This window comes from Bubalus kerabau, chromosome 3 (genome assembly GCF_029407905.1).
Source record: "Bubalus kerabau isolate K-KA32 ecotype Philippines breed swamp buffalo chromosome 3, PCC_UOA_SB_1v2, whole genome shotgun sequence".
Taxonomy (NCBI): Eukaryota; Metazoa; Chordata; class Mammalia; order Artiodactyla; family Bovidae; genus Bubalus; species Bubalus kerabau.
This window is the reverse complement of record NC_073626.1, coordinates 183,383,930-183,398,488: the sequence shown is the minus strand read 5'-3', so window position 1 is coordinate 183,398,488 and position 14,559 is coordinate 183,383,930. Positions and strand designations below refer to the sequence as shown.

At 43.4% G+C, this 14,559-nt stretch overlaps 1 protein-coding gene and 1 long non-coding RNA gene across 6 annotated transcripts in view; one reads left to right on the top strand and one right to left on the bottom strand.

Moving 5' to 3' along the window:
- Positions 1 to 3,996, bottom strand: part of HNRNPR (heterogeneous nuclear ribonucleoprotein R) — a 33,632-nt gene extending 29,636 nt beyond the window's left edge. For 2 of the 5 annotated variants that reach the window (XM_055574191.1, XM_055574188.1), the window contains exons 1-2: positions 3,840 to 3,988; positions 572 to 737 (exon numbers count right to left, since the gene is read on the bottom strand). In XM_055574191.1, coding sequence (XP_055430166.1) covers positions 572 to 728 — 157 coding nt within the window. In that variant the 5' untranslated portion in view covers positions 729 to 737; positions 3,840 to 3,988. Of the gene's footprint in view, positions 1 to 571; positions 741 to 3,839 lie in introns of all 5 variants that reach the window. The other 3 variants (XM_055574189.1, XM_055574192.1, XM_055574193.1) reach the window with 3 other exon arrangements.
- Positions 3,997 to 7,176: 3,180 nt separating this feature from the next.
- LOC129647075 (uncharacterized) lies at positions 7,177 to 11,874 on the top strand. The gene is made up of 4 exons (XR_008712263.1): positions 7,177 to 7,345; positions 7,519 to 7,592; positions 10,013 to 10,492; positions 11,095 to 11,874. It is a non-coding gene; the product is annotated as an uncharacterized LOC129647075 (long non-coding RNA).
- Positions 11,875 to 14,559: the final 2,685 nt, after the last annotated feature.

Sequence of the window (14,559 nt, the reverse complement as noted above, 5' to 3'; positions counted from 1 at the left end):
CTTAAGCACTTAACCATGGGATTCTAGATTAAAAAAAAACACAGCTGTTACAAACCAAACACTTCCAAATTACTGAGAGTTGTAGATTTCTGTCTGTTACAAACTGGACAGGCCACAAACTCTCAAGGAGTCTGACATTTTATTATCATTTCAGACAATACCATCTAAACTAGTCCTCTTATTATGCCACCTAATAAGACCTAAGCTATTTTAACAATCACTTTAAGAAGCTAAAGGTAGAAAAGTAAAAGCAAAATGACTGATTTAGATTAAGAAAAAAATGTAAAATTTGATATGCTGAAACACATTTTAAATTGATGGTAAATCTAAGACAAATTGATGTACTGTTCTGAAACAACTCAGACTGCATATTCAACACTAAGGCTTCAAAATAATGAAATAAGAATATCAAACTCAAACCCAATATGCCCTCAATGAAGGGAAAGTAACATTCAGCTCTACATAGATCAGAAACAATAAGTAATATTTAACCTTAAAAAAAATCTATAAAATTCAAAGTGGTTTGCCCTCACTTTCATAACCAGTCAGAAACAAGAAATGTATATTATACCTGTCTGAAATATTTCATCAAGTCTTTCTGCCACCTTCTGAGGGAGGCCTGCCTCTATCAGTGTCTTGTAGTGTTCTGTGTGATTTACACTGGAAGTATCCATTGGTTCTTCCTCTTCTTTTAACTGTACCGCATTACCATTCACCTGATTAGCCATTTTATTATGCTGCTGGAAAAAATTCAGGAGCTATATTACATTAAGCCAGAAATAACTAGTTTGTAGGACAATGCATGATTTATCTAATTTGTATACATGCTGCTAATAACCTCTATCAAAATATTATTTCTGATGGCTTTTCTGATGTATCTGACCTAAATTTGAGATAATTCTGTAAAACCATGGGAAATGTACATGGAAGTGTTGCATCTTTAAGGAACTTCATGTACACTAGGTTAGATAAAAGCTTGAATTTATTTAAGGTAGAATCACTAATTAACAAAAGCAGCAGTTGTGTCCTGATGAGCTTATATCAAAAATCACCACAAAATCCTAAAAAGCCCCTCAGCTCTCAATTCTTAAACACTTTAAAAAGTCTGGTTTAAAAACAGAATGAACACCCACAGACAACTTAAGGTTCAAGGACTTTCAAACTTTACTAGCTCTGCTTCAAATCCAACATAGGTGTGAAATAAAGGCCCTGTTGTCTCTAGTTCAACATGCTGCTGGTTTGGGTTTTCTCCACCTAACTTAAAAAACACAGCTTGACATTAATTTTTGTTCTAAAATTAATTTGCTATTCCCATTCACAGATTTAAAAGAAAAAATGACCAGATTTAAAAGCTAATGATTGCTTTAAGTCCACATAAAATAAAAAGTGAGCTATAGTTAAGGTTGCTTCTTTTTAAACTTAGGTCAGATGTCTCAGATTTACCTACCCAAATCATTTTGGGTGTTCAACTTTTACGTAATGCTGAAATGGATCAACTCCCTGAAGAGAGATTAAATAATAAAACCATACAAGGCCAGTCTCTATACTAGCTCCTCAAAAGATAGGGAATTAAAGTGCATTTGTCTGTGGTGAAATTATAATGTGATGAAGATAATAAGCAGCAGAATAAAGACATTGCAACAAATACTGAAATAAAAGACATGAAGGTGGATTTCAAGGAAAAGCCTACTTTTCCTGATGAAACTGAAGATACCTAGACAGCTATAAAGAAAATACAAGTTTCCTAAAAAGCACTAAAATCCATACATAAGATAACCACACTTCCAGACTGCTTATCAAAACACTGTGCAAATGCACCGGGTGCAGTTTTTCTGACTTGAAACAACTTCAAAGTCCACTGATATTTAGTTGAAGTTAATGAAAAAGGAAGACTGAGAAGCAGGTAATAGAAAGCAGAAAGAGAGGAAAATGCACAAACTGTTACTCTGAAAATGAGATAAACAGTATTATAACTTCTTATGATTACAAAACATTAAGACTTAGTAACCCACTAATGTCTATATAGAGGCAGACTCCGTGGTTAATCTCTGGGTGGATAAATGTTTCTCAAGGCAAAACTCAAATTCTGATGAACTGACAAAAACGGTCAAAACTGGCACTTTTGATAAAGAAACTACTTATAGTGCAAGATGAATAGTTTACTTATTAGTACAACCTACTTCTATAAAGATGCATTCAAGTCCAAAATATTTTTGGGAACATACAGTTGTTTTCCAGGCTCGCCCAACCCTCAAATACGACCATAAGATAGATCATTAGAACTCAAAAGTTGTCAGTATCACAAGACCCTTGCGGTATTGCACCTGGGAATACTATCAATCACGGAAAGAAAGCAAATTTTTAACAGAAAAGTTCAATGAAAATCTGTTAAGGTGGTATTTCAAAGTATGTGTAAAGCAAAAAGACAAGTTGTGTATTAAGTACAAGACAGAAATATTTATGACTACCATTCATTGCAAAGGCTTTCTACAAGCTGATTCTGAAATTGGTTGAAATTTTCAAAAAATGTCTGTAAACTTTAACAAAAAAGTACAACTATTAAGGGAGTCCAGAAAATAAAACCTTCCAGATCAAGGAAAAAGCTCTCTTCAAATCAAATATAATGTGCTCATTTAAAAAAAAAGACTTTATGTCATATGAGACCATTTAAAACTCGTGTCAATTCAATGCCACACAGCCAAACCATATTTCTGGATGCAGCAAATATACTGTGATTGATGTTATTTGATCTAAACTTTTTTGCAAAAAGGAGAAATTTAAAATCAGGGTTGCTGGGAGATTTGGGAAATCTGGCACTAGCCCCTCCCTGACCTTTTTTTTTTTTTTTTCCTGAACATCTCGTGAAAATTCTTCTCATTTTAAGAGACCGGCTTTCAAAGATCCAATGAAATGAAAACTAACGGTTCTCTCATGGCTTAGGAGTGTCAAGCCCTTATCCTACGACTGACTCATGAGACATAAATTTAGACTCCGGAGGACAGCAAAAAATCTGAAACAGGTAGTGTGGAAGGGGCTGAACCCTTCAAGATCCCCGTGGCTTCTTCGAGTCTTAAAATTTTGGCAATACGGTTTCTATCACAGAAGAAAAAGAGAATCGCCTTTCCAAAAGAGTGCGCCTATGACATTTAACTTCGGTATCTCAGGCGCCGCTCGAAGCCTAAGTTTCATGGCCTCTAGTAGTCATTTTTTCCTTCAAATCTCGACTTGCAGCATGCAGAACTGGGGGGAGCGGGGGGGGGGGGGGGGGCGGCTGACACACCGGCCTCTCGGCCTCTGCTTCACACAAAAGTTTTCTCCCGGCTCGGCTCGCCCGGGTTGGCATCCCGCCCTCGGCCCACCCCAGCCCATGCCGGTCCTGACCATCAACAAACCCCACGCGCGGCTAGGCCGGCTGAGACGGGGAGCAAGGCGGGGCTCCGGCAGGGAGAGGCGATGGGGTCTATCTAAAGCGGGGACTGAAAGCGGCCGACTCGGCCGCGTGGAGCGGCGGGCGGAGGCGGGAAAAGCGCGGCGGACCCGGCAGGCCGCGCGGAGGGCGCCGGCGGGCCGGACCTCGGGCCTGGGCTTGGAGGGGAGGCGGCGGGTGGCCGGGGGGAGCGTGGAGGATGAGCGAGGGCGAGGAAGCGCCTCGGCGGCGGCTAGGCCCTCCGCTGAGCCGCCGGACGAGGCCGAAGCCGCCCCCAGCCCATCCCCACCCCCACCCCGGGGGCCTCGTAGCGAAAACGACACTGGGGAGCAGGCGCCGAGCCCGGGCCGGGCCCGGTAGGGTCGGATCGGGGCTCCCGGCCCCTCCCCCCGCGGGCCGGCGCGAGACTCACCAGGACAGAGCTGGGGCCGGTGGCTGGGCCCGTGAGAACCAGCGCGAGGCGCTTTGAAAACGACTAGAAATGGCGCGCGCACCACCCCCTCCCCCCCCCGTCACGGACCGAGACGCGATCCCGGCAGCACGCGGGGTTTCCCGGAACTGCTTCCAGGGACTCTGAGCGGCCGGGCAATCACCTCGCGCGGCAGTCTGACGAGCAGCCCAGACAACCAATAGCAGCGAGAAGAGGCGCCCCACGCCGGACGGCTCAGAAGCCAATCGCGGAAGCCGTCGGCTGAGCCAATGAGGAAATTCAGCGCCGCCGGCTGGGGCGCCTCCGGGGCGGGGGCAGGAACACAAAGGGGTCTGTGGTGAAGCTGTGAGTGGTAGGCGAGGCTGTGGGGCCGTAGGCCCAGAGTGGCCGAGGCCCGCCCCCTCTCCCGTCCCTTCTCGTCTGCCGCCCGCGCGAGGCCGCCCCCGGAACCCCGCCCCCCTACGGCCCGCATCGGCTCCATGCGTCGCCGGGCCCTTACGCCCCTTCACCGGTGCCTTAGCCCCGGTAATCCGCCTCCCTGGAGCAGCCGCCGCCGCCGCGTTCGCCCCGGACACGCCCACCGCCACGCGGCCCGGCCTGCTCCAGGTCGTTTTCTGGGCTCTAGTTAGAGCACGCTGTAGGGGTTTGGCTCGTCTGTTTTGCTGGAGAATTTCTTCGCGGAGAAAAATCATCCCTTGGAGCACTCAGAAAACTCCCTCCTTGGCTCCCTTCCACACATGGTTGGGAGCAGCTCAGGATGTGAGGGAAATCGCTCAAGTGGGCATTTACTCAAGAGTCGTGTTAGCTACAAATGACAGAGCTGAGACCTTTCTGCGTGGGGTTTGGAGCTAATTCATATTCACAAAAGAACATTGGGCAGGTGTATGCATCTACGAAGCCAAAGGAACCGTGCAAGGAAAAGAGTTAATTCCCAAAGGAGGCTAAATTCCGTTTTTCCTAAACGTTTCTCACCCTCCACCCCTACTGGTTTGTCCCCTGTTCCTCGCCTTAGTCCGAATCTCTCTCATCCCACGGCCCTTCTTTCCCCATCTCCAATGCCCTGTCCCTCTCCAGGCGAAAAGGAAGCCAAGCAGTGGCCTGAAAAATTTCCAGATACACTTGAAGGATAATTTAAATTTCCTGGAAACTATCAACCAAAAATTAGCTGTTGAAAACCTATGCATTTGGTACTGGGCTGAACGTCATGGAGAACCCAACTTTTGCAGCGTGGGGTGTGAAATTTATGCAAATAATTCTATTGTTTAGTAGCTAAGCCGTGTCCGACTGTTTGTGTACCCCGTGGACTACAACACAGCCAGGCTTCCCTCTCCACCATCTCCCCGAATTTGCTCAGACTTGTATACATTGAGTCCGTGGGGCCATCCAACCATCTGAATCCTCTGTTGCCCCCTTCTCCTGCCTTCACTGTTACTAAACATCAGGGTCTTTTCCAAAAAATGGGTTCTTCGCATCAGGTGGCCAAAATGTTGGAGCTTCAGCATCAGTCCTTCTGATGAATATTCAGGGTTGATTTCCTTTAGGATTGACTGGTTTGATCTCCTTGCTGTCCAAGGGACTCTCAAGAGTCTTCTCCAGCACCACATTGCAAAAGCGTCAATTCTTCAGTGCTCAGCCTTGTTTATGGTTCAGCTCTCACATCCATACATGACTACTGGAAAAACCATAGCTTTGACTGTAGACATCTCTGTCAGCAAAGTGATGTCTCGGCTTTATAATACACTGTCTAGGTTTGTCATAGCTTTTCTTCCAAGGAGCAAGCATCTTTTGTGCTTAGTTGCTCAGTCGTGTCCAACTCTTTGCAACCCCATGGACAGGGTAGCCTGGCGGGCTACAGTCCATGAGGATTCTCCAGGCAAGAATACTGGAGTGGATTGCCATGCCCTCCTCCAGGGGATCTTCCCAACCCAGGAATCGAACCAGGGTCTCCTGCGTTGCTGCTGCTGCTGCTAAGTCACTTCAGTCGTGTCCGACTCTGTGTGACCCCATAGACGGCAGCCACCAGGCTCCCCCATCCCTGGGATTCTCCAGGCAAGAACACTGGAGTGGGTTGCCATTTCCTTCTCCAATGCAGGAAAGTGAAAAGTGAAAGTGAAGTCGCTCAGTCGTGTCCGACTCTTAGCGACCCCATGGACTGCAGCCTACCAGGCTCCTCCATCCATGGGATTTTCCAGGCAAGAGTACTGGAGAGGGGTGCCATTGCCTTCTCCGTCCTGCATTGCAGGCAGACTCTTTAACCAGCTAAGCTATCAGGGAAGCCCATTTCATTCAAATTATAATGCAAATTAAAATGCTAATTTTATAATTTGAAATGATTAATTTTGTAATTATGTAATTATATATATATTATATATAATTTTATATATAAATTATAATTTTATAATGTAAATTAAAATGTATATGCTAGGATCCTTAAGAAAAATAATATAAAATGATGAATACAAATTTAGGAACAGAGTCTAGAAGGGCATGGTAAAGGGACTTTGAAGTTTAAACTTTATTAGCATCACATAAATCTGCATCTAGCTCGAGGGTTCTTAACCTATTTTGTGCCATTTGACAGTCTGGTAAAACTATGGATCTTTTGCGTTTTTAAATGAGCAAAGTAAAATACATCACATTATAAAAGAAATTTTATGTTGAAATGCAATGAGGAAATACATATTTAAGACATTTGTGATATAGTAAAAAGCCTCTTGATGAAAGTTAAAGTGGAGAGTGAAAAAGTTGGCTTAAAGCTCAACATTCAGAAAACGAAGATCATGGCATCTGGTCCCATCACTTCATGGGAAATAGATGGGGAAACACTGGAAACAGTGTCAGACTTTATTTTTTGGGCTCCAAAATCACTGCAGATGGTGATTGCAGCCATAAAATTAAAAGGCGCTTACTCCTTGGAAGGAAAGTTATGACCAACTAGATAGCATATTCAAAAGCAGAGACATTACTTTGCCAACAAAGTCCGTCTAGTCAACACTATGGTTTTTCCAGTGGTCATGTATGGATGTGAGAGTTGGACTGTGAAGAAGGCTGAGCCCCGAAGAATTGATGCTTTTGAACTGTGGTGTTGGAGAAGACTCTTGAGAGTCCCATGGACTGCAAGGAGATCCAACCAGTCCATTCTAAAGGAGATCAGTCCTGGGTGTTCATTGGAAGGACTGATGCTGAAGTTGAAACTCCAGTACTTTGGCCACCTCACACGAAGAGTTGACTCATTGGAAAATACCCTGATGCTGGGAGGGATTGGGGGCAGGAGGAGAAGGGGACGACAGAGGATGAAATGGCTGGATGGACGTGAGTTTGGGTAAACTCCGGAAGTTGGTGATGGACAGGGAGGCCTGGCATGCTGCAATTCATGGGGTCGCAAAGAGTCGGACACAACTGAGCGACTGAACTGAACTGAATCTTTTTCTTTAAACATCAAGATCTTGCAGCAAGATAAACTACTTAAATTTTAAAGCAAAAAGAAGGTATTTCAAGAAATCCCACAACTGGAATGAGATATGAAAATATCTGTTATTCCTATTGGTGACAGAGTGAAAGTTACTGCTAACTGTGGTTTGTTTCCTGTATTCACAGGGGGGGGAAATGCTTAATTTCAGCAGCATATTAACGAAAATAGTTTTTTTTTTTTTCTTTCAAGTTGAAGTACCAGTGAATTCCAGTCAGAGACCCTTCTCCATTTAACATAGAATGAAAACTCCTGGACTGGATACTGTAAGTAAAGTGATTCTATTATCCAATATTTTCTGAGGTCAAATACTCACCTGTATGGTCCTAAGTATACTCCACCTTTTCAGACCATGTATCTTGGTTTTTTTAAATTTGGAAAATATGGGCATCTGAGCTTTGCATTAAAAAAAAAATTGTATGTGTGTGTGTATTCATGAATGTGATGTTACACAAATATTTGTTGTGTGCCCTCTACGTATAAATCACTGTGTGGAAGTCCGAAATATAACCACAATCGCTGTCCTCTATGTGCTTACATTCCAGTTTACAAGGCAAGGCAAGTATACAAATAAATACAATAAAATGAATTGCTAGGGAGCGCTCCAGCTATATTTCTAACCTTTTTAAGATGAGGCAACACAGCACAGCTAGACCAGTCCACAGCTCTTCCCTGTCACAGAACAAATCTGTGGTCTAACTGGTATGTCAATGAACAACATGCTTTTGCTTCTTTAAACAATTACAGAGCACCAGAATACTCAAATTGAAGCTTTGACTTTTACTACTTACAGCCTGAAGTAACAAAGAATGTTTAAAATGATCAAACCTTTTTATTGGATCCTTAGATTAATCTTTGTCTTACTTGTCCCTTTCATGATTCTAAAGGAAGTAGTCTGTTCCTCATACTCCAAACAAGATTACATCAATTCAGCCTCTTCAAAAATGCCTTCACTTGCTACTAATGAGATTAAGCTAACTCAGCCACAGTTCAAGGTCACACCCAGGGGAAAGGAAAAAGAAATAATATAGAAAGTAAGAATGAGGAGAGAAAAATGGAAAATGAAGAAATATCATGTATAGAATGTTAGTGGAATGGATATCAACAACCAACCCTTGTTAACATTTAGGTGCCAAGAGGTGTCTACTCAGGGAAGCCCCAATATGATGAATAAGTTAGAAAAAACTAGTTAGAAAACTTCAGTTCTACCTGGAATTCTCCCACTGTCAAATAGAACTGTTTATTTCCTCGATCAAACTTTAATAATTATCATTTTAAGCCACTTTCCAAAATGGTAGTGCTCCAATCAAGACTGACCAGAGCTAAAGACTGTGTCTCATTTATACCTCCTAGGATTACCCTTCTTCTAAAAAATAAAGTGCCATCTAGCTGACATGCAATAGCTTATAATCAACTAACTCCAAGATCTTACTGCATGCCTGCTTTATCATTTTTGCAACAGTGTTCTCTTGAAAATTATCCTAGCTGGTCCATCGACTTCCCTTCAATTCTCAAATTCATCCAACTGTTTTAAAACAGGAAGAGTGTTTCTCCATCTTAATGACAACAGTGTTTTAAACAGTAATCACTACCATTTATGGAGCTCTTACTTAGTATTGGGGCTTCCCTGGTGGCTCAGATAGTAAAGAATCTCCCTGCAATGCAGGAGACCTGGGTTCAGTCCCTGAGTTGGAAAGATCCCCTGGAGAAGGAAATGGCTACCCACTCCAGTATTGTTGCCTGGAGAATTCCATAGAGAAGCCTGGTGGGCTACAGCCCATGGGATCGCAGAGTCAGACATGACTGATTGACTAACACTACTGTGTATTGAGTGCTTTATATATGCTGTTGCTGATCCTCACACGAAAACTTAAGGACTGGTAACATTCCATTTTATTGAGGAAACAAAGCTCAGAGAGGTTAAAACATTTGCTCAAAGCCACACAGGTGAATTAAGACTCAAACACAGGTGTGAGCTACTTCATCAAGCTCCTTTTCAATTGAAGTCCTGGTGTTGGCAGACTCGTCATTTGTAGAGATGGATATTTTACCAGTCAGACACACACACACACACCATCATTTGGCTTCCTTGGTGGTTCAGCAGTTAAGAATCCACTTGTCACTGCAAGAGACACAGATTCAATCCCTGGTCTGGGAAGATTCCACATGCCACAGAGTAGCTGAAGCCCATGCACCACAACTACTTAGCCCATGCTCTAGAGCCTGTGCTCTGCAACAAGAGAAGCCACTGCAGTGTGAAGCCTGAGCACTGCAACTAAGAGTAAGCCCTGCTCGCTGCAACCAGAGAAAGCCCACGCCTGGTTTTTACTCAGCACAACCAAAAGAGAAAAAGAACCATCATTGTCAATATGATGAATTTATTGTCGTTATTTACTCGCTAAGTCGTATCCGACTCTTTTGTGACCCCATGGACTGTAGCCTGACAGGATCCTCTGTCCATAGGACTTCCCAGGCAAGAATATTAGACTGGGTTGCCATTTCCTTCTCTAGGGGATCTTCCCAACCCAGGGGTCGAACCCACGTCTCTTGCAGTGCAGATAGATTCTTTACCACTGGGAGTCATCAGGGAAGCCCCAATATGATGAATAAGTTAGAAAATACTATTTAGAGCCAAAAGCAAACTGTGATATAAGATAATGAGAACATTTTCCTATGTCCTTTGCAGATTGGCTTCTCAGTGCAATTTGAACACGTTCTGAGGAACAACAGTATTAAAGAACAAAATTGTGGCCTCACAAAATGTCAACATTGAGGAGTAACAGTCGTTTGAGTAGCTTTGTTAGAAAATTTCCCATAGAGGTTATACCTATATAGACTTCACAAGACTAGTTAACAGTTTTAAAGCACCTACCATGCTATCTCATTTAATGCTCACAACAATATATGAGGCAAGTAGCAAAAGGCATCATTTCCCTTTTGCAAATGAAAAAACTAATTCCCAGGTAAGAGCTGAGGCTCAAACTATGATGTAAGTCCAGATTACAGACTTGTAATCATGCTAAAGCTGAAACTCCAGTACTTTGGCCACCTCATGTGAAGAGTTGACTCACTGGAAAAGACTCTGACGCTGGGAGAGATTGGGGGCAGGAGGAAAAGGGGACGACGGAGGATGAGATGGCTGGATGGCATCACCGACTCGATGGACGTGAGTCTGCGTGAACTCTGGGAGTTGGTGATGGACAGGGAGGCCTGGCGTGCTGCAATTCATGGGGTCGCAAAGAGTCGGACACGACTGATTGACTGAATCATGCTACACAGCTAGAGCATAATTGGTTTGATTCACTGAATCAAAACCAATAAAGTTAAATCTTCACCTTTCTAAGACTTCATATTTCCAAACTTGTTGGTAGTCTCTGATTTTTTTTTTTCTTTTGGTGATATTTCATGGCTTGTGGGATCTTAGTTCCCAGACCGGGGATTGAACACAGGGGCAGTGAAAGCATGGAATCCATACTACTGGACCACCTGGGAATTCCTGGTAGTCTCTGATTTTTAAATTCTTTTTTGTACTTTTTTTTTTTCATGATTTCTCTGCTTTCCTGGAGTTTTGTTGAGGGAACATGGAAAAAGTGAAAAGGAAAAATAGCAAAATGAGCTCTCCTTTCCAGCCTTCCATTCCCTCAATCAAACTCAAGATAGCAAGAATCAAATTTCAAGGCCAATTAGGATTGCTGGGTCCAATTTTAGAGTGATGAACACTCAGTCTTTGGAGGAATTTAACGTATTTGTTCCGCTTGACCACAGCAGAATTCCCTGGAGAGTCACCACCAGGACCTTGGTGCATCTTTGCACGGACACTGAACTCTGCAGCTGCTAAAGAGACTGGGAAGGCGGTGGTAGCAGCTTCCACCTAAATTCAAGAAATCAAATTCTAGGAGACTGTTGAACATAACATTTGGTCCATTGACTTCTGATTATTTTAAGGCTTCCCTATGAGCAGACAGAAGAGTTATATGTGTCAAATCGTCTAGGAAGTGTTACTATAAGCTTTTAACTGAATCCAGTAGAATCCTAAGTATTATTACCCATATTCCAATATGCAAGTTAAATATACTGTTACACAAATCAGATTCAACAGGGATTGTGAGTCCTGCTCCCTAGGTATAACTTTTGTTTTAAGAGTGCAATAAAATATTAAGAATTGATTACAAAGAGACAATAATGTGTATAGCTAAAGTTTCATTACCCTTAAGTTAAAATACCCATTAGAGGGACTTCCCTGGTGGTCCAGTGATTAAGCCTCCAAGCTCCCAATGGAGCGGGGCTTGGGTTCAATCCCTGGTGGGGGAACTAAGATCCTACAGGCCGCATGGCACAGCCAAAAAATTAAAAAAGAAAAATAGGGAAAAATATCCATTAGAATAAGCGGGAAAGTGCTCTGAAATTATCATTAATACTAATAATAATATGGTATGTTTGCATAAAGTTTTTACATTTACAAAGAGTTTCAAATAGAGTATCTCACTAGATATCTACTACATTTGAACATCTTGAATGTATGGCCTTTGCCCTGTGACGCTCCTCTCCTGATTCTCTGTGTGTTCTGTAATACTCCTCTCCTCTGCCCATCATTGCATATGGGTGCTCCCTGGATTCCATCTTTGGTGCTGTTCTCACACTCTTACCAAGGCCACCTCAGTCATGTGCATGGTTTTCACTATTTGTTTCTATACTAACTATTCTCATTTTTTTTAATTTTAAAAAATTTCGGAGAAGGCAATGGCACCCCACTCCAGTACTCTTGCTTGGAAAATCCCATGGACGGAGGAGCCTAGTAGGCTGCAATCCATGGGGTCGCTAAGAGTCGGATACGACTGAGCGACTTCACTTTCACTTTTCACTTTCATGCATTGGAGAAGGAAATGGCAGCCCACTCCAGTACTCTTGCTTGGAAAATCCCATGGACGGAGGAGCCTGGTAGGCTGCAATCCATGGGGTCGCTAAGAGTCGGATACGACTGAGCGACTTCACTTTCACTTTTCACTTTCATGCATTGGAGAAGGAAATGGCAGCCCACTCCAGTGTTCTTGCCTAGAGAATCCCAGGGACGGGGGAGCCTGGTGGGCTGCCGTTTATGGGGTCACACAGAGTCGGAAACGACTGAAGTGACTTAGTATAGATAGATATTAAATGGATAAATGAATGCTCCTGGAAAGGGAGAAATAATTCCAACCTAGAGCTCTGTGAAACTGTAGGCTGTCTTTGGTTCTACTCTTCTACAGGTGACTTCCTTTTAGAAAAGCAGCTTTTCCTTTCTGAATTCACGTTTCTCTTTTCCTCACCTTAAAAAAAAAAAAATTTATTTTTGGCTGTGCTGAGTCTTTGTTGCTGTGCTCAGACTTTCTCTAGCTGTGTCAAGCAGGGGCTACTCTCTAGTTTTGGTACATGGGTTTCTAATTGCGGTGGCTTCTCTTGTTATGGAGTATGGGCTCTAGAACGTGCAGTCTTCAGTAATTGCAACCCCCAGGCTCTAGAGCAGGAGCTCAGTAGTTGTGGCACACAGGTTCAGTTGCCCCATGGAATGTGAGATCTTCCCAGACCACAGATCGAACCAGTGTCCCCTGTGTTGCAAGGTGGATTCTTGACCACTGGACCACCAGGGAAACTCCATCACTATTCCTACTTACCTTCCTGCCCCTTTTGGGTCCTAAGCTCTGAACTCATATTCTCAACTACCTGCTGGGCATGTGAGTGTGTTTGGATGTTAAGAGGTTCTTTGAACTCCACGACTAGTCTCTAAAAATGGTTTTTATCTCCCATCATTTGCCCTCTTCCTCACTGAGCTCCACCCACCCCAACCTGGTGCTATTACTCCAGCATGCCAACCGCTGCCTCAGCCCCTCACATTTGCTCTTTAGTAAATTAAGAACTTAGAACACTTACCTCCAGATATCCTGACACCTTCAGAATTCTGCTCTAATGTCACCTTAGAGTGACATTAGACTATCTTGACTATCTTCTCTAAAATAGCAGTCCCTTTTCACTCCACTTCCCTTATTTTTATTTATTGCATTTGTTATCACCTGATGTTATGTATGCCTTTGTCCGTCTCCCCCACAGAATACAAGTTCAATAAGGGCAGAGCCTTCATCTCATTCAGTCCTATACCAAGTATACTGTTGGTGCTCAACAAGTTTTTAAATGAATTAACTTCTATCCTTTGTACCCTGACCAGATTTCTCCTCTTTGTGTGCCTGGGTTCCACTCACATCCACTCCATCCAACAAATTACTCACCTCAGAAATCTGGATATCATAGGTTCTGACTCCTAATAGGTCACTGGTAGAAACAATTCATTGTGTGCCTGGAGGTTGGGACTAGGACTTGAGCTAGAGTACAAATGAAAGCTTGCCCCCCTGCTTTTCCTATTCTGGCTTTGTCCTCTTCCAGGAGGGCCCTCATGTTCACATGTATGGCTGCAGGTCCAGTCTCTGTCCATCTTCCCAAACCAAGGGCTATGGGTACACACATGGAGCTTGGTTTGCCTTCAAGAGAACAAACTTGGGGAAGAGGCTTGAAGTGGGCTGTCAGGGAAAAGGAGTCCAAGGTCCTGAGAGAGTCAGTTCCCAGGCAAGTTGATAGGGAGTCTAGGGGTCCCCAAGGAGAGAGGGGTCTGGAACTCTCAAGGAGGAAGAAAGGACAAACTTTTTTGTCTTTCTCTACATTCCTTAGGATTATATAACAATAATGTATCCTGCCTAAGGACAGTCTTTGGATTCAACCTTTTGTTATCTTAAAATGTTAATTATGGGAGTAGACCTGGTCTTTACAAGGATGTATCTTGCCTGAGGACAGTGTTACCTTAAGATGTAAATTATGGGAGTGGGTCTGATGAGGTCTTTGCAACCTCCAGACCTTCCCTGGATTATATAACCTCCTTGTTAACACTAGCAAGCAGGTACTCTTTCTGCCCCCTTCTGATGCCTATGTCAGAAGCTTTCTCTATCTCCTTTATACTTTAATAAAACTTTATTACACAAAAGCTCTGAGCGATCAAGCCTCGTCTCTGGCCCCGGATTGAATTCTTCTCCTCCGGGGGCCAAGAATCCCGGTGTATTCGCATGATTCAACAACAACCTTTCAGTCCTAGATAACTGAAGTCGGTGATCTAGAAGGGGAGGCAGGAGTATGAGCTCTAGATGTCATGTTCCTCTGCTTCCATGGGGAAAGGTACAACTGGAGGAGGGCCCTTTAACATACAGGGCTCAGAAA